At 50.1% G+C, this 18,726-nt stretch overlaps 2 protein-coding genes across 4 annotated transcripts in view; both read right to left on the bottom strand.

The window, feature by feature from the left end:
- Nucleotides 1-38: 38 nt before the first annotated feature.
- Nucleotides 39-10,590, bottom strand: LOC134428417 (disintegrin and metalloproteinase domain-containing protein 32-like). The gene is made up of 18 exons (XM_063175135.1): nucleotides 10,537-10,590; nucleotides 9,628-9,689; nucleotides 9,431-9,509; nucleotides 9,179-9,255; nucleotides 8,856-9,057; nucleotides 8,614-8,679; nucleotides 8,293-8,364; nucleotides 7,507-7,673; nucleotides 6,795-7,160; nucleotides 5,964-6,180; nucleotides 5,102-5,197; nucleotides 4,586-4,784; nucleotides 4,256-4,364; nucleotides 2,855-3,038; nucleotides 2,528-2,608; nucleotides 2,330-2,447; nucleotides 1,968-2,121; nucleotides 39-1,791 (listed from the first exon to the last, which is right to left on the bottom strand). The coding sequence occupies exons 1-18, from the start codon at nucleotides 10,588-10,590 to the stop codon at nucleotides 1,362-1,364; spliced, it is 2,733 nt and encodes a 910-aa protein (XP_063031205.1). The 3' UTR covers nucleotides 39-1,361.
- Nucleotides 10,379-18,726, bottom strand: part of ADAM9 (ADAM metallopeptidase domain 9) — a 29,151-nt gene continuing 20,803 nt past the window's right edge. For all 3 annotated transcript variants that reach the window (XM_063175319.1, XM_063175318.1, XM_063175320.1), the window contains exons 15-22: nucleotides 18,495-18,600; nucleotides 17,886-18,075; nucleotides 17,120-17,200; nucleotides 16,569-16,674; nucleotides 15,090-15,228; nucleotides 14,468-14,573; nucleotides 13,712-13,839; nucleotides 10,379-12,341 (exon numbers count right to left, since the gene is read on the bottom strand). In XM_063175319.1, coding sequence (XP_063031389.1) covers nucleotides 12,227-12,341; nucleotides 13,712-13,839; nucleotides 14,468-14,573; nucleotides 15,090-15,228; nucleotides 16,569-16,674; nucleotides 17,120-17,200; nucleotides 17,886-18,075; nucleotides 18,495-18,600 — 971 coding nt within the window. In that variant the 3' untranslated portion in view covers nucleotides 10,379-12,226. The remainder of the gene's footprint in view (nucleotides 12,342-13,711; nucleotides 13,840-14,467; nucleotides 14,574-15,089; nucleotides 15,229-16,568; nucleotides 16,675-17,119; nucleotides 17,201-17,885; nucleotides 18,076-18,494; nucleotides 18,601-18,726) is intronic.

The following is an 18,726-nucleotide window of genomic DNA, read 5'->3' as shown; positions in this document are numbered from 1 at the left end:
TTTCCCAGCCCAGCACATGAAGAAGGAGTCAAGATTCCTCTGTTCTCATTCTCGTGTTTATTTATTATTTCTTATGCATAACATTTTTTCTCTTACCTGCTGAGATCTGTCTGGCAAGTCAGGTTGTGGCACACAGACCACGTTGAGGTGGTATCTTTTTATACTAAAAACTACCTGTACTTTATTTACAATAACTTCCCAATACCTATCACCTATGTTAGACAGTGAGTTTCTACTCTAAACCAATCCAAAAGTGCCAACATCACAGCAGAAGATGAAGGCCAAGAAGAAGAAGAAGGAGAAAGGCTGGACACACCCAGATTCCTCCATCTTACCCCCTGAACCCCCATTCTAAAAACCCCAAAAATCTGTTTTTCACCCTGTTACAAACTATTATTGTACCTAAACTCTCTTGACTTGTAATTCTTCATATAAATGTTGATAATTGTTTTTTCCATGGGTCAAGATCAAAGGCACAGGGGTCTTGGGCTCTGTGCCAGGGTCTCTGAGCCCCCCGGGCAGGGTCTCAAGTCCTCCAGGGCAGCCAGAGGAATTTCCTGGGTTCTGACAGGAGGTGGCTTGGGGCAGCAGCTCAGGGACACTGCTCCTGTGCCCGGGGATCCCCTCCCAGCCTGGGGGTGGTGGATGCTGGCCCCTGGCCACAGATGCACACGCACAGTGGATGCTGCTGCTTTCCCCATGCTGCTGGGGCCACTGGGGCTGCCAGTGGGGTCCCAGCAGGATGCTCTGAGCAGGGCCTGCCCAAACAGCAGCTTTCTGGGGGAAAATCAGCCCTGAGAGTGCTGCCTGTGCAGGCAGGGGCTGGGGCTGGGGGCACTGGGAGTGCAGGGGAAGGGAAGGGCCAGGGTACAACAGGACTGACATCCCTGTGGGGTGCAGGGGTACAAACCCAGGGATACAAACAGCAGGACTGACATCCCCATGGGGTGAGGTCTGAGGGCACTGCGGGTAACATATATTTCACATATAAAACAGAGGTGTTGCCTTCACTCACAGTCAGCACCAGGGCCAACACACGAGGCGTTCTCTGGTCCCCAGCTCTGAGGAGGGGGGACCATGAGCCACACACATTCACATTCACACAGGAGAGCTCCACTTCAGAGGCAGCCCCAGGGCCCGAGCCAGCGCTGCTGAACAGCCCCCAGCATCAGGCAGCTTCACAGCCCTCACAGACGGGCAAATCCCAACCACCATCGTGTGCCCACAGAGAAAAGGGGACAATCTCAGCAGCTGTGGCCTCCAGGCCCCGAGAGCAGGGTTAACTCTGATAAAAAACAAACTACATAAGCAGAAAACCACAGGGCACTGGCCATGACACCAGCTTTGCCCAACACCTTTAATTAGTGCCCGTGGTGCTGCCCCAGCCCTGGCTCTGCTGGTGGGTCCGTGTTTGTCTTCATCTCCAGCTCTGGCTCTAGCTCTGTGTCTGTCTGCAGCTCCGGGGCCAGCTCTGGGTCCTGTAGCTCCAGGTCTGGCTCCCATTTTAGCTCCAGGTCTGGCTCCAGATGTAGCTTCAGGCCTGGCTCCTGATTTAGCTTCAGGCCTGGCTTCCATTTTAGCTCCAGGTGTGGGTCCGGTTTTACCTCCAGGTCTGGCTCCTGATGTAGCTCCAAGCCTGGTTCCCGTTTTAGCTCCAGGCCTGGTTCCCGTTTTAGCTCCAGGCCTTGCTCCTGTTTTAGCTCCAGGCCTGGTTCCCGTTTTAGCTCCTGCTCTGGCTCCAGATTTCGCTCCAGGTCTGGCTGCAGCTCGCTGCCCGTGTCCCGGCTGGTGCTGTGGGGGATCTGCAGTGGGGCCTTGGCCCTGCCTTGGCTCAGGGTCTGAGGTCACCTCAGCCCTGGGCAGTGTCCTCATGTCCCCATGGGAGTCCCCCCGTCCCCTCCCCTCTGCAGGGATGCCCTCAGCCCTTTCACACCCTGCCTCCCCCAGGCCCCTCAGGTCCCACTCACCCCTGGGTGCCCGGTGCCCACTCCCTGTGGCGCTGGTCGGGCATCTGCTGCCGCCACAGGCCGAGCCCCAGGGCCCCCGTCAGCAACAGCAGGATGAGGCAGGAGCCCAGCACCAGCCAGGCCATGTCACCGTCATCCAGTGATCGATGCAGGCCTGGTGGGAGACAGCTGGATGGGCATGGGCACTGCCAGCCCTGTCTGTCTAGCCCAGCACAGGCACAGCCAGCCCTGCTGGGCACTGCCAATGCCAGCCCAGCCTGTCCAGCCCATATGGGCACAGGCACTGCCAGCCCCGATGGGCACTGCCAGCCCGCACAGCCCCTGCTAGCCCTGCCCACGCCATCCCACGGGTGCCCACTCACCTCCCTCTGTGAACTGCAGCCCGCTGTCCATGCTGCCCCCCCGGCGGGACCCCCTCCACTGGCAGTCGGGGGGCTGCCAGCCCATGTTGCAGTGGCAGTTGCCCTTGTTGTTGCACACCTGCAGGGCCAGGGAGGGGTACAGGTGTGCAGGGGGCTGGTACAGCTTGTCCCACCCAGCCCAGCACCCTTGGCACTCACCCCGTGGCCGTGGCACTTTGTGTTGCTGTCACAGATCGGTCCCAGCACCGACACTGGGTGGCACGTGCCGTTCATACACACCTGGGAAAAACCATGGCAGCTCCAGCCCAGCACTGCCTCACCCATACAGCGCTCAGCACATCAGGCTGTGGCCCAAAGGGAAATGAAAACACACTATTTAAAAAAAAAAAAAAAAAAGACAAAGACAAAGCCACAGCTCTGCCCTGAGGCCAGGTCATTTTAGTCAAGCAATGAGTGTTTCTATGATCTTGTTAATATTTACAGTTTCTATTTGTCATTCCAGGTGATTACAGAATATCTCCTTACCCTTCCAGAGCCACACTTTGTCCCTGGAGTGACCAGAAGGGGATCCAGCCATGTGGACACGTTCAGGTAGTTCAGAGTCACACAGATATGATGCTTCACCCGGGCGTACATCACGGCAGTGGCAGGTGCTAAGAAGGGCTTGTGGGATGGGTATGTGCAGACTAACTTCCCACACCTGAGATCCCTGGAAAGCCAATTTGCACAGGATGTATATCAAACATACAAAGAAATGTGGGTCTGGTCTTCAGCACAGGCTACAGCCAACATCTGAGGTCACCATTTGTGGTATTTGCAGGGATCTCCAGGACGAGGTGAGAGATGAGTGAATCTGACTCCATGTTCTTAGAAGGCTAATTTATTATTTTTTGATATTATTAGTTTACTATTTTTAAAATGTATTAATTTGTTTATTAATTCATATATTATTTTATTATATTATTTTATGATAGTATTTAGTATAGCATTAAAGAATGCTACACTAAAACTACACTAAAGAATACAGAAAGGATACAGACAGAAGGCTCAACAAGAATGATCATGAAAAACTCACAACTGACTCCTCAGAGTCCGACACAGATGATGGTGACTGGTCATTCAGTAAAAACAATTCCCATGAAACCAATCAAACAACCACCTGTTGGTAAATAATCTCCAGCTACATTCCAAAGCAGCAAAACACAGGAGAAGCAATGAGATAATGTTGTTTTCCTTTTTCTCTGAGCTTTCTCAGCTTCCCAGGAGAAGAAATCCTGGGCAAAGGGACTTTTCAGAAAACATGACAGTGACACTGGTGTTATAGATCTTATTGCAAGCATCCATCTTTTCTGTGTGGGTTTGAGGTTTTTTTCACAGCCAGTACACAACTGGAAGCACCAGAATGCATTTTCCCTGTGATTCAGCCCTTCATTAGCTACGGGATCAATGCTTAAATGCCACACTGGCTACATTGTAAGACAACACCAAACAGAAATAAAAAGAAGTCTCAATTCTGACAAATATCATGTGAAATAGTGGAGTACCAAACATGCTTTTTTCTCTAACCTTTACACAGACACAAGAATTACAATAATTGCAACAATCTGTCCTGTCACTTGCTGGGTGTAGCACAGGTTGGAAGTGTTTCCTAGACTAATTCTCAAGGTGAATAAGTGCAGATGAATTTAGAGACGGAAGAACTTAGTGGATTTTAGCAGAGGCAGTGCCCCCTGGCCAGCATCCCTCCACACACAGCGCCAGTACGCGTGGTTGGGCTGGAACCCACAGTGCCCCGAACCTGCCCGTTAATCTCCTCATAACACATCACAAACCTCATCGTAAACTGGAGTCTTGCCACTTCTCCTGAGTGTCCAACCCCAATGAAAGCTGGATTTCAGCACATCCAGTGTCCCCTGGGCAGCATACCTCCACACACAGCGCCGGTACTTGTGGTTTCGCTCGAACCCGCAGTGCCCGAACCTGTCCCGCTGCCCGTTAATCTCCTCGTAGCACATCACAGGAGCGTTCTTGGAGTCTGCAGGTTCAGCGAGAATATTTGTTACTCTAATAGATGATGTGTGTAAATTCCTGCTGAGTAATCTCGCCGAATGGAAATCCCGGCACAGCAAAGCAGGATTCCAGGAAATTCGCCCTGATGAGATTACGGCGATATGCACCAAAATCCCAAGCAGGCGGGTGACGCTGTGGCCACCGCAGCCCCTGAGCAGCGCCAGTGCCACCAGCACAGCCTGGTACCTGTCCCGTAGATCCTCCTGCACTGCAGGTCTGGCGACTGGCAGCGTCCCCGGTAGCAGTAGCCGGTGCCACGCCAGCACTCCTGCCCGTCCTGCACGTACACGTCGGGCGGGCAGGAGGCCGAGGAGCCGCTGCAGAACTCGGGCAGGTCGCACTGGGCATCGGCGGCCGGGCGGCACAGCGTGTTCCTCCACTTGAACTGCGGAGGAGGAGGAGCTCTGCAGCCTCCCAGCCTGGACAGCAGGAGCTCTGCAGCCCCCCATGTCTGCCAGGCAGAGCCCACATAGCCCCCTCTGTCCTGAGGTGCTCAGGTGTGACATGTGTGCGACACTGCCTGGGACAATCCCCATGTAATATTCCCCACCGGGGGTTCCCAAGAGCTGAGCTGGGCAGCCCAGCCCCAGGAACCTTTCCCACTGCACAGCAGGAAGTTTGGCTCTATCCCTCAGCATGGGAACATGCCATTTGTCCAAAAAGAAACAATGATTTTGTTATAATTATAAAGATATGCCTTACCTGACAGTTTCTACAACATAATCCAGAGGCACATTTTGCTCTCGGCTTCAGTCTACAGTTTGGAGTGCAACACCTGTCCTTCAGGCATTCCTGTGGACACATGGCAAGCCCACGTTATTTTATTTTGTTGTCTCCCTGAGCTTCTCCTCCTCCTCTCCCCATATTACTTGGGCAATATCCAGCAGAACAAACAGGCAAAGCTGCCACCCAGAAACAATCTCCAACCCAACACAGCCCTCCCTGGGAATCCATAAAATCAGAGGGTTTTGGGAAAGCTGCAAAAGGCCTCAGAGACAGAACTGTGATTAGAGCTAAGCAGCAGCCATGAGATTGGTCAGCAGAAAAATTATGTAAAATGTAGAAAAGCAAGGACAAATAGAACAATGGTCTGTGTATTAACGCTTGTCTAGAATAACTCCCTAAGGTTCAGAAAAGTTTATCTAGTGAGATATTAGGCAGTTCTAAGCTTAATAATGGAGCTCTGTGCATTGTGTTTGAAGGCTCACAAGCAGGTATTGTATTTGAAATAAACAAAGTACCTGTGCATATAGTGGTTGGATAGAACTACTGTCAATGTGCTTTTGCTTGGTGTGATTGGTCAAGAAGCTTATAAAGTGAGTTGTAACATTAAGTTCTTTGTCTGCTGCCTGGGATGTGAGCTGCTGGCATCTTCCCATTGCAATAACCATGGAATGAGAGTGATGCTGGAAAATCAAACAGCTCAAGGCACGTTCCCAGCAGTCCTGTCCTGTTTGGGATTTGCACAGAGCCCCTGGCTGGCGATACCCCGCTGCACTGGGGCTGTGTACAAAGGTTGGTGACTCTGCGGGCACTGGGAGCACAAAGGCAGGGCTGTGCCCACCGTGGCTGTGCCCACCGTGGCTGTGCCCACCTGTGCCGTGCCACAGTCGCACTGCTCGCCCGGCTCCACCACGCCGTTGCCGCACACGGCGCCGCTCTGCCGGGACTGGCGGCTCAGCCGGGGGCTGCTGAAAAGGCAATCCCCTCTGCCCTGCTTCAGGAACGACTCAAAGTCCCTGATGCTGCAGTTGCTGAAGGCTTTTGACCCGCTGAAATATCTAAAATAAAGCAATGGTCAGGTTATAAGTTACACAAAGCAATCATCGGTTTATACCTTACACATTCACCACCCCTCTCTCTCTCCAAAGCTCTGTGCAAGTCAAGGGCTCACCCAGACACTGACAGCCCCTGGGGTTTATTAATTCACCTCATCTACAGCTCATTATTAACAGAGATTGAAAAACATCCTCATTTTAGAGAGCAAAGGTCTCTTTTGTCAAATTAGGCACTAAATTGCTATTTAATTAATTTTTTTTTTCTTCTTAGAGGAATAAAAGCAGGGATTTCTTCACTGAAATAATGGTATTGAAATAACTGAAATAACTGGTGTTCAGGCATTGGGATTGCTGCCCAGGGAGGTGGTGGAGTCCCCATCCCTGGAGGAGTTCAGGAAATCACTGACACAGCACTCAGTGCTCTGGTTCAGTTGACAAGGCAGTGATTGGTCAAAGGTTGGACTCCATGCTCCTGGAGGCCTTTTCCAGCCTGAGTGATTCCATTTCTGCAGTGGAATGACAGTGCTGGAGGACACCTCTGACAAGGGGACACCGTGCAGCCCTCCCTGTCCCTCCCTTCATGTGCCCCAGCCCTGCAGCCCCTCGGGCAGACTCACAGCGCCTCAGGGCTCATGGTGCACACCCGTCCAGGGCAGCTGCAGCCTCGGGGGTCGTCGGGGCTCATGCCCAGGCTGTGGCCCAGCACCTGTGCCAGCAGCACGGAGAAGGACTCCAGGGTCACGTTCCCATGGTACTGGAGGGAGGAGAAAAGGGAGCTGCCAGAGCTGAGCACTCCTTGCAGAGACACAGATCCTCCCATGTGTTCCATCCACCCCTGCTCGTGCTGCTCACAGCCCTGGGGGCTGCTGAGGGACAGGCACAGGACAGGGGGGGACCATACCAGGGCCACGGTGGCAGCAGCACCTCTCTGACATGCCTTTCCTGGAGCTGCTGCCCCCACGAGGGATCCTTGGTGCCTGTACCTGGAACAGAGCTGGGGTCACTGCTGGGTGTCCCAGGGACCCCCTCTGGCTGTGGTCAGGGGGGGATGATGGCTCTGTGCAGCCCAAGTCCCCTTGGTGCCCCTATTTGCTGTCCCCAGGGCAGTTGGAGCAGGGTCTGGTGCCTGGTGCTGGAGGGACTAGGGGCATGGCAAGGGATGGGTGGCACCATTGCAGCTGCTGCATCACTAGGAGGAATGGCTTGGAAGAAATACTTTAAGGATTTAGGAAATATGGATTTTTAACAAGCATTTTTGGACAAAGTTTCAACTTATATCGGTTTGATTGCTACCACGTAACCTTTAACACCAATGAACCTTTATCTTACCCCAAGAGAGAAGCAATGTTGTGTGCCTGTGGCTCCAGGGACAACTGTTTCCACTGTAAAAATCGCTGTAGAATGTCATCTGTGTCCCCTGATGTTGATATTTTATCCCCCTCTGCCCACAGCTCCAGGGAGGACAGTACAATAGTGATATTAAGAGGATTAAACATCTGAAAGAATAAAAGAGGAAATCTGTTCTCACACCTTCCCTCCATGCAGAGCCACCACTCTGCACACAGTAAAACACAGGGGAAAAGTAAATTGCTGCTGTCAGTGCCTCAATGACATCTGTAGCCAAAAAGAATGAACACACTTAAAGAATAAAGAGATACAGCAAGAGGCCTGAGCCGAACTGCAATAACTTCATAAGTGTTAGGGGTTTGGGAATAACTTCTCATTACACAAGAGAAGCATAAGACCACAAATGGAGTAAAAAACAGGATTGGAAGTTGGTTACAAGCACCTGAGAGCAAGCAGGTGAATTGGATCAGTGGGATCAGGGGAGATGGAAGCAACTCAGGAGTCCTCAAAATGCAGGGTTTGGCTGCCCTGAGGCAAACTGCCTGTTTATCTGTGCATCTGCACGAGACATGGCCATCACACAGGGAAAGATGTTCTTGTGTGGCAGACTGACATGCCCAGAGGAAAAACCTTCTCAGGAAACATGGAATTTTTAACATGACATCCTCCTAAACCTAAAAGCAGCTAGAAAAGACGTGGCCACTGCTAACATCAACATCCCCCTCATCCCCCATCTCACTGCAGGACAAACCAGAATTAAGAACTCACATGGTTGATTAAGCTGAAGGCCTGGATTACGTTCTGTGTCGCAGCATTCGGGTCTGATCCCATATAGTTGTACTGAAAAACAACCCAAGAGCACACAAGGGCAGACAAGGTGCTTACCATGTCAATGTTGGAACACTGCAATGATTCCCAACACTGAGCCATGGAGCGACAAATTCACGTTCCTTATTTCCTACAAAATCCACAGCATGAGGAACTTTTCAAAACAGAAAATAAAGCCACATAAAAGCTGGGAAATTTTACCATTTCAATGCTCACAGAAGTCAGGCAAAGAAAAGGGAAAAGTGGCTGGCATGGACTTACCAAAGCCTTGTCCAAAACCACGTACACTGTGAGGAATTTGGGAGCTTGTGCAGCGGCCGAGAGGGGCTAAAAGAGAAAATGGGCCTCAAAGTACAGATTCTGCATTCTCTGGTCACCTCACTGCTGCTGCTGGCTGTGCTTGTGTCCAAGTGTCTGGCCACAGACAGACAGAAACCCTTCCAGCAGAACCAGGTCCCTCCTCACAGGACAGGGGCAGCACTGTGGGCACAGGCAGCACTCACCTCATCATCATCATCATCCTCAGGGGCCTTGTCCAGCCTGTCCCAGGCTGCCAGCCCACCCTGCCCTGCCTCAGGGGGGCTCTGGGCAGGGGGGGCTGCTGCCATCTGCTCCTCACCCACTCGGTACAGCACGTGCTGGAAGGCAGGGGAGTAGCCCAGGGGCTGGATGCTGTAGCTCACGTTCTCAAACTGCAGCAAACCCCTGCCAGGGCACCAGCACTGCCCACCTGCTCCCGGGCACCGGCACAGCTGGCACAGCTGTTTGCTCTGCAGGCCAGGCTGCCAGGGAGGGCAGCACAGGGACAGTGGGGCTGGTGCTTTACCTGAGCCCTGAGCAGGTGTTGAGGGTCACTGCTGAGCTGGGGAAGCCATCGATGTAGCCCCGGTAGTGGCAGCCTCCCTGGGACATGAGAGAGGACAGGGAGCCCTTCCATGGCTGGGCAGGCCATCCCCTTAATCACCATCCCCTTAATCACCATCCCCTTACCCAGCACCCCAGCTGGAGCAGCTGCCTTGGGCAGAGACAAACGAAACCCAACGTGGAACAAACACAGCCCAAAGCAAAACCAGGTTACCTCAGAGTGGGCAGAATCAGCGTGCAAAGATCCCTGCTCACTGGCCACGTAAGTCTGGAAATCATCAGATAGAAAGGCACTGCAAGAGAGAGGTGAAAAGTGAGGTACTGACAGCAGCATCCATCACCCAGAGCTCCTCAAGCTTCCTGCAGCCACCAGGGAGCAGGGCAGTGAGGAAAGTGTCAGGGCCAACTCACTGCTGCTGCAGGTGGATGGTGTAAGGCTTCCCCTCAATCCTCAGGGTGTAGGACACTGCCTCCTTGTGCGTACAGAAAAGCAGAGAAGGGGAGAAATGGCAACAGGGAGTTGGGAATGGCACAATCCAAGGCCTGCTGTGAACAGCAAAGGAGGAGCACAGCGTGGCTGCAGCCATCCTGGTGCTGGCAGTACCATTGTTACAGCTGCCACCACATCTGTATTCCCCCAGCCCTCCTCTTTAGCTGAATCCTCCCTTTCCCCAGCCTCTGTTACAGCTGCCACCACATCTGTACCCCCCAGCCCCTCTCTTTAGCTGAATCCTCCCTTTCCCCAGCCTCTGTTACAGCTGCCACCACATCTGTACCCCCCAGCCCCTCTCTTTACCCGAACCCTCCTTCCCCAGCCCCCCCAGCACCGTGCCTGCTTCAGCCCCTCCTCTCCTTTCGTGCTGGCCCCCAGCTGCTGCGGGACCGTGGTCTGGGACCAAACCTGCCCACCCACAGGGGACAGAGACCCCCATGGCTGAGCCCGGTGCTGGCGGGCTGGGGGCTCAGGGGGGCCCTGCCCAGCCTCGTGCAGCAGCTCCAGGAGCAGCAGGAGCAGCAGTGGTGGCATTGCACAGAGTGGCCCCATGGCCGGCCGGTAACTGCCCCCCAGTAACGGCGCCACAGCCCACCAGTAACTGCCCACAGCTAACAGCCACACCAGTAACAGGGCCCCCACCCCTTAAAGCAGAGGCTGAGGCAGAGATTTGTACAAAACTGGCATCTTTATTGCTTGTTGGGGCTGTACAAAGGGGTTGGGAGCAGCTCTTGGGCCGCTGCAGAGGGGACACAGCTCCCGACCTGCCCGGGACAGGTATCCCTACACTTTACAAAAGAAAGTCAGTAGTCATCTTCAGCATTCACCACCAAAATCTGGAGCCATTTCCTGTCCTTGGCATTGCTCCTCACACCACACATCCCTGCTGTTCCAACGGGCACGCCGGGAGTACAAAAACTCTTTGTCTATGAAGGCACCATGTTCAGCATAGTTTAGTTCACACACACAGCTAAGTACATCTCTCTGGATGACTTCACTCCCTGGATCCCCTCCTCTTTCCCCACCCTCTGACCAGGGCTGGAGATGGGCTGCATCCAGCTGCAGAGCTCACTGTGACAGACAGACAGACAGACAGACAGCCCGCTCAGCCAGAGCAGGACACAGCAATTAGGAAGTCATTGATTATCTTGGAACAAAAAGGAGACCCCCACCAGTACAGTTGGTGAAATTCTAGGTGACATTTTACAGATTTTAATGGTGTTATAAATCTTAATCTAAGTTTATGGGAAACCACAGGAGTTCAAGTATTTTATTACTGCACACACTATATATATATTTATGTATGTATATACAGAGAAAAAGATTATTTTTTGGCAATATTAGGGGGATTTTACAGATTGAGCTGGGCTTGTGGCGAGCACAGAGCGAAACAGCCCAGCAGGCTCTTCAGCACTTATCTCACTTCTAGCAAGTTTGTGCAATAGAACCTCACTTTTAGCAAGTTGTGCAATAGATTTCTACTTGTGACCACAACATCCAGCTTCTACCCAGGGCACCACAGAACCAGGATCTACAGCTCCCTCTCCTGAGCACCTCTGCTCAGGAGGAGTTCCAAAATCCAGTCTAGCCCACGGTGCAGGAGCACAGGGCAGCCCAGTCTGACACACAGCAGCCCTGACTGACACCACAAGGGCTTGGCTGTTAAATTCAGGGTGCATCAGCCACCAGGCTCCCATTTAAAGTGCTCAGAGAAGCTCTGGTGCTCCAGGCAGAGACACTTCCCACTTCCCAGTGTTCTGCAGGGACTGCTGCTGTCTTTAGACCTCAATTAAAACCTAGCAGCAGCCCATTGTTTAAAACCAGAATATGGCCGTGTCTTCTCGTACCTTTATCTCCACTGCCCATCCATGAATTAGTGGGAATTAGTACAGGAGTCTCGTTTAGCCACTCTCTAATTAAAAAGCATTAAACTCAGTGCTCCTACAGCACAGCTTAGTGTCAGTCAGCATGGAGTTAAGAATTTAAGTGCATTATTATGCATCTATAAACATATATACATGCATAAACATGTTTAATATATATCTCTCTTCCTGAAAAAGTCCTCTGAGACCTCATTCCATTTATGGTGTACATGGGAAACACTTTCCAGTCCATGCAGAGTAACTGTAAATTAACTGACAGATCTTTCTTTGTAAACGGGTTACTCCAATTCCTCACTGCACAATCAGAGAGACAACACCAAATCAGACAATTTCCTTACCAGGGCTCGTGGCAGAAATGGGGAAACCCAAAGCCACGTGCTGGATTTCAGGACTATTTCCCTGCTGCCAGCCCGGCTGCAGCGGCAAAGCTTGGACAGAGCGAGGGACAGGCTGGGTGTTTCAGTCCCTGCAGCTTTGGTCGAGGTATTTATTGAGTGTAAAGTTCTACATTCCTGCTCGGGATCTCTCGTTTGCCCTGTCCCAGGCTGCAGAGGGAGGCTGCCGGCACTGCACTGCCACGGGATGCCAGAAGGGGAACTGCAATTTCAGCTGTCGCAGCCAGCAGCTCACAAAGCTACTTGGGAGGCAGAGGTGCCGGTCGGGAGGGGAAGTACTGTCCCTGAGGTAAACATTTCTGCTGGGCTGGAGGCGGTCCCTGAGGTACAACCTTCTGCTGAGGGGGTGGAGGCCTGCAGGGGACAGAGGAGGAGCAGTCAGTGCCACAACATCACACCCCACCCTGCCCCACCACAGCCCTCACACCAAGATTCATCCCAAACGTGCCATGCTCAAACTGTGCCTTCAACGGCCTGAAATCCTCTGGGAACCCCCAGCTGGTCAAACTCACCTTTAGTATTCACAGGGAACCCCCAACGAGGGGAGAGAATGATGCATCTGACTCCATCTTATCAGAAGGCTAATTAATTATTTTATTATACTATATTATTCTATGTTGCATAGTATATATTATTCTATACTATATATGTTATTCTATACTATATATGTTATTCTATACTATATATGTTATTCTATACTATATATGTTATTCTATACTATATATGTTATTCTATACTATATATGTTATTCTATACTATATTACATCTAAATTGAATCTGCCAGGCACTCAACTCTGCTCACACTGCACAGAATCTCATGACTGTCCTGACACACACACTTGGCCCTGACAGGCCAAGGAAACAAAACACCATCATTTTGGGTAAACAATCTCCATGTTGCATTCTACTTTGGCACAAACAGACACAGCAAATGAGATTAAGAATATTCTTAGAAAGAATTGTGCCTTGCTTTTCTCTGTGAAGAGAAATGTGGGGCTACACACTTGGCACTGATAGTCCAAGGAAACAAAACACCATCACTCTGGGTAAACAATCTCCATACTACATTCTACTTTTGTAGTAGAAAAACAGTAAGAATTGTTTTTCCTTTCTCTGAGGTCCAAAGAATGTGAAACCCAGGAATATTCTTGGGGAAGAATTGTGCCTTGCTTTTCTCTGGGAAGAGAAATGTGGCCACCACACTCACCTTTTCTCCAAAATTCTCTGAAGATCCCCCCAGCCCAAGAGCTCCCCCAACATGAGCTGCATTAGGATGCTCCCACTCAGCACTGGCATGTGCTGGGTCTGTGTGTGGCACAGCACAGCACTGCATCTCACAAGCACAACTCAAAAGTAAGATGAAACACACAGGAAAACTTCCTGCTCAAATTTAAGATAAATGGCTTTGCACTTGGCCATAGCATTCACAAATCAGCACAACGACAGATTTGTGAGTGATTTGCTTTTAAGCTGACTATTTTACCAGGCCTTTCATCCACCTGCTGGGCTAATCTGCCTGCACAGCCACGCTCTGAGCCTCATCCATCACCACACAGCCACGACAGCACACCATGAACGCGCTGCCTTCCAGGGTGAAGCGAAGGAGAAACTTCTCCTGGTGAAAAATCAGCCTCAATCACACACAACACACGATGGAACACCCCAGGGAGTGACAGCCAGGACAAGAAATGCCATCAGTGCCCCTGCCAGGGGGCTGCACTGACCTGCTGGGCACCCTCGGTGGCTGCTGCACTGGGTACTGCGGTGGGGAGTAGTAGGGCTGGTGGAAAGCCTGCTGGGGGTGCTGGTTAACTGGGTAAGCTGGCACAGGAAAGGTGTTGGGATGCATATCCTGCAAAAAATAACACAAAGAGAATGGTCACCAATTGCACGCAGGGAGTTGAAATATTTACGTCAGGGAATTGAAATATTTACGTCAGGGAATCGAAACATTTGCGACACTAAATAAGTGATGTTCAAGAACACTTGCAAAGCAGCTTGGCAATATCAGAGGAGCTCTTTCCTCTGAGAAACTCAGCAGGAAGAAGCAACAGCAGTCTGGAAACTGCTGGATTGTGAAAAATACAGAAAGGCTGATCACCACAGCTGGATTTCTGCATTTTGAAAAACACAGCAAGGCTGATCACAACAGCCCTTGGTTTGCTCTGGGAGTGTGTTCTGGCTGTTTGTGGCTTTCAGAGGACAACTGCTCTGACAAGGAGAGAGGGCTGGGCATCTGTGATGAGGAAAAGGAGCAGCAAAGCAGGTAAACCAAGCACATTCTGGGACAGCACTTAAACGGGGAAACTGAGGAGCCCCCCACAAAACAAATATTCTCTCTGCTTTTTATCGAGGAGAAACAATTTTCAGAAGTGAAGAAGTAACTTTAGAGCTTTTATTAGGGCAAAAGTTAGAGCAACTGCCTTCATGTCTTTACTTGAGAGGAACAAATAGAGTAAGGGAAGGTGGCTGGTTCCTACCATGGGCACAGCTCTTGGAGGATAAGGCATGCCACGGGAGAAGCCTCTTGGCTGGTAATCCCTGGGCTCAGTGTCTGGCCGAGGAGGAGGAGGTGACTGAAGTGACCTGAAATCCAATGGATATGGGCTGTGTGAGCACATAACCCAGACACAACCCCCGTGCAGGCTGGGAACACAGGCACTGTGAACCTGAGCTGGATTTATACTATCTTAGCACATATCAAGCGTGAGAAAGATAATATTTAATATTACAATATGAATATTTACAATATTAATTGCAAATAATATTAATATTTACAAATCTAATAAATAAAAACAACCTTTTTTCAGTTCAAGACTCTGGCAGCTTCCCTTTGCCCCTCTATAAAAAGATCAGACACGAAAATATAAAGCTCTATCATCAATGCACAAGAATAAACATAATAATAAAGAGAAAACTCTCTGCTCTCTTGATTTGGGATGGATTTATCTATTCAGTCATTGCCAGAGGCAACCTGCATGTACCATTGACATCCTGGGACTGGGAAATGCCTCCACATTTGGCACGACTGGTGCAAACAACCATGCACGGATTTTGCCCTGTTCCAGGGCACAGGAGAGGGCAGAAAGGAGAAGCACTCACGAGTGGCAGCGGGACATCAGCCTCCTGCAGCTCCTCTTCAGCCTGTCCCTCCTGGCAAAGGCCAGAGCAGCAGCCACGAGCAGGGGCAGCACCAGGAAGAAGAACACCAGGAGCCCATTGCGCAGGGAGGTGTCTTTGTCTGAGGGTACAAAACCACAGGGGAGAAATAAATATTCTCTGCTTAGGTAGGAATGGTTCTGTAACTGCTTTCTATTCTTCACAGACAAAACCCCAAAGAATCCAATAAGACAGGTGCCCAAATAGATCCTTTCTGTTTATCTGTTAGAGCTGACACTCTGGGCTGCAGGAGCACATTAAATTATGAGACCAATCCTCATTTTTCATGGCTGTAATGTTTCATTACTAAAGATTTTATAAGAGAGGAAAACAGAGCTTCTGCCTTTTGGGCTGATGTTAAATCTACCTCTTCTCCAGGCACTGTTTGCTGTAGACAAAGAACTTGGGCTCTTCATTTTGACATTTTTATACGCAGCAATTTCTCCCCTGCAGGCTGTACCAAAACAGCCTTTCCCTTTTTCTGGCTGATGATTTGAGGGATCTGCCTGAGCTCCAGTGTGCTTCTCCAGCCTGTTATTGCATCAGAGTCCCTAGCCTTCCAAAAGCCACAGCAGCTTATTAAAAACAGTCTTCAGGATCATTCCTGCAGCCCACAGAAGTTACACCAACCCCATCTTTATGTACTCCACATGGACACAGCAAGTTTTCTCCAGATTAGTGTTCACAGGGGTCCAAGGATGAGGGAGGAGATGAGGATCTGACTCCATGTTTCAGAAGGCTTGATTTGTTATTTTAGGATATATATCATATTAAAACTCTACTAAAAGAATAGAAGAAAGGATTTAATCAGAAGGCTGGCTAAGAATAGGAAAAGAAAGAATGAATAACAAAGGCTTGTGTCTTGGACAGAAAGTCCGAGCCAGCTGACTGTCATTGGCCATTAATTAGAAACAACCACATGAGACCAATCACAGAGGCACCTGTTGCATTCCACAGCAGCAGATAATCAATGTTCACATTCTGTTCCTGAGGCCTCTCAGCTTCTCAGGAGGAAAAATCCTAAGGAAAGGATTTTTCAGAAAATATCATGGCTACAGATTAGAGCTTGGCTCTGGCTTCCTATTTCACCTTCAAACCCTCAAGAGAGCAGAGCAAGCTTCCAGCTCTGTCATTTGATTTTTCTTGTGCAGGAATCATGTTTCCCTTCCCTGAAGCTTCCCTTCCAAGCCTGGATACAGGGAAATCCACGAGGATCTTTGTTCTGAGGTGGCAGAAATCACCTGAACTAAACCAGATCCTTACAGATCCCTAGCCCAGCACCCCGGGACAGAAGTGCAACACCTTGAGCACAAAACCTCTGGCAGAATTCTTTGCCAGTGAAACTCAGAGGTGCCTGGGTTCACCAACACGTGGGGCTGCCCTGGAGCAGCCAGCCCCAGCCCAGCTCCCACAGCCACTTGCCATTGTATGGAGGGCCACTGTCCACGCTGCCCCCGTAGCCTTTGGAGTCACAGAAAGGAGGAGCCCAGCCTGCTTCACAGTGGCAGTTCCTGTTGTTGTTGCACACCTGTATGCCAAAACACAAATACTCCACTCAGTCACCTCCATTTCTGGGCATTTCAATCTGCTTGCAGCAGCCATGACCTGTTCTGTCCTTTGTTGCTCAGCCTGGAGACTTTTACCCAGTTCCTCCACAGCCCTTGGCCAGGCATCCCAGGATTTCACATGACTGAGCACACACAGCACTGCTCAGGAAGAGCTTCCAAGGATTAGCTATGCCAACAGCTTACACACCACGGCTTTTACTTGTTTTTTGTTTTTTTCTTTGTGAGATGCAGAGTCAAATTTCATTAGCAATACTGGAACTGGGAATTCTTGCCTGGTAGAGAGTTGTGTCAAAGATTTTTTTGACACTGCTACAGGTTCTCTTGCCTAGAGGCACTTTATAGAGAGTTTTACAATTGGACAAAACAGAAAAATAAAGTTACTGATCACCTCTCTTCCCTGCTTACCCCATGGCCATGGCACTGCTTCTCCACATCACAGTCGTAGTTCAGGACAGAGGCACTCACACACTGGAAGTGCCTGCAGATCTGGGGAGCAGAAATGCACACAGATGAGGGATGATGGCATTTCAGTGCCCCCCTGCCTGCCCAGATCCCTGCTCCTAAGCTGTGCTTGCTGCCACAAAGCCTCACACACTCTCAGTGATAATTCCAAACTCTGCACAAACTCTGCTCCACAAAAGGCCTCTCAGCATGGGGCTGAGCTGGCACTGGAGCCTTTTGTCTCCAGTCTGAATGTAAAGGAACAGCAATTAAATTGTGCCCAGTAAGGACATGTGGAATGCACATTCCTCTGCTAGGGCTAAGCTTCTGCACTCTTTAGTTTAGTTGGATTTTAATTGAAAGTTGTCTTCCAGGCATTTGTGAGGGCCTGGCTCTTCCTGCTCATTGACAGAGCAAAGTTTCTGGCTCTCAATGAACTCAATTTCTTTCGCTTCACCTCCAAATGAAAGGCTCATTAAAGGTTTGGTGCACAGGCAGTGCAGTACTGGGCAGTGGGGGCAATCAGTGGACTCATGTCATTTTATATTAATTACAGGCATCCAAAAATAATGGTCATAGCTATTCATGAAACAGAGCAGCTGAAAATTTTAACTACAAGCATCCAAAAATAATGGTCATAACTATTCATGAAACAGAGCAGCTGAAAATTTTATTCCCATGAATACCCTAAATTATTACATTAGGAGAGCATTTTAAAAATTTTTATTACCTTTCCATTACCACACTTGGTGCCTTCATTCACCATTCCTGGGTCTGGGACATCAGAGCCCAGCTGGAAATCCACTCCCCAGCACGTCTGATGGGTGTTTCTGATGGGAGTTTGGATAATAGCAGGCTTGATTCCAAACACAGGCATGGCTTTCACATTTTCACACTGCAGCTTCCCACACATGGCATTCCTACAACAGCAACACAGGAACACTGTAGTGACACTTGAGTTTATTCTGAGAACCACACTACCATGTGCTTGATGCCATCTTTCATTTCTACTGGAAGATGCTACTTGAAAACAAAATTGAGGCAACTTGACAAATAAAACTGAACTGGGCTTCATTCCAGTGCTGCAAGAGAGGTTTATCCCTTCTTTCTGTAAGCTGTTGGAATCTCTACATTTAGGAAAACATGATGATTTGCTTCTCATCTTCCCATATGTGATCACTTAGGGAAAGCACAATCCTTGACAGGAGATGTGGAACACCCTCTCCTCAGCACAGCCCTGCATCCCCCCCTACAACATCCCAAACTGACACCACAGCCCCCAAATACAGATCCCCAACCATTTATTTCAGCACTTCCCAATGCACTGGGCTCGACTCACCAGCTGGAGCATTTCTTGTAGTCATGGCCATGGAAACCACAGTTGCCAAATCTGTCCCCCTTGGAATTCACTTCAGCAAAGCAAATGTCGGGGGCTGCTTTGGCTTCTGCAAACAAGAGCCCATGCCCAGAGAGAGGAGCCACGTTACCCAGGCACAGAAACATCTCCCACAGCATCTCCTGTACCCACAGCAACCACCCTGCTACACCAAGTGTTTGCCACGAGCTTGGCA

Source organism: Melospiza melodia, chromosome 23 (genome assembly GCF_035770615.1).
Source record: "Melospiza melodia melodia isolate bMelMel2 chromosome 23, bMelMel2.pri, whole genome shotgun sequence".
NCBI classification, from domain to species: domain Eukaryota; kingdom Metazoa; phylum Chordata; class Aves; order Passeriformes; family Passerellidae; genus Melospiza; species Melospiza melodia.
The sequence above is the reverse complement of the archived record's forward strand: the minus strand, read 5'-3'. Positions and strand labels throughout refer to the sequence as shown.

What these genes read in the sequence shown, in the direction of transcription:
- LOC134428417 (XM_063175135.1), bottom strand. Translation starts at nt 10,590, where the DNA reads ATGTGTGGTGTGAGGAGCAATGCCAAGGACAGGAAATGGCTCCAGATT. An exon ending in CTGATTCTGCCCACTCTGAG is followed by an intron (nt 9,256 to 9,430) that starts GTAACCTGGTTT and finishes CTCATGTCCCAG; the next exon opens with GGAGGCTGCCACTACCGGGG. An exon ending in GCTGCAGTTCACAGAGGGAG is followed by an intron (nt 2,122 to 2,329) that starts GTGAGTGGGCAC and finishes GTCTCCCACCAG; the next exon opens with GCCTGCATCGATCACTGGAT.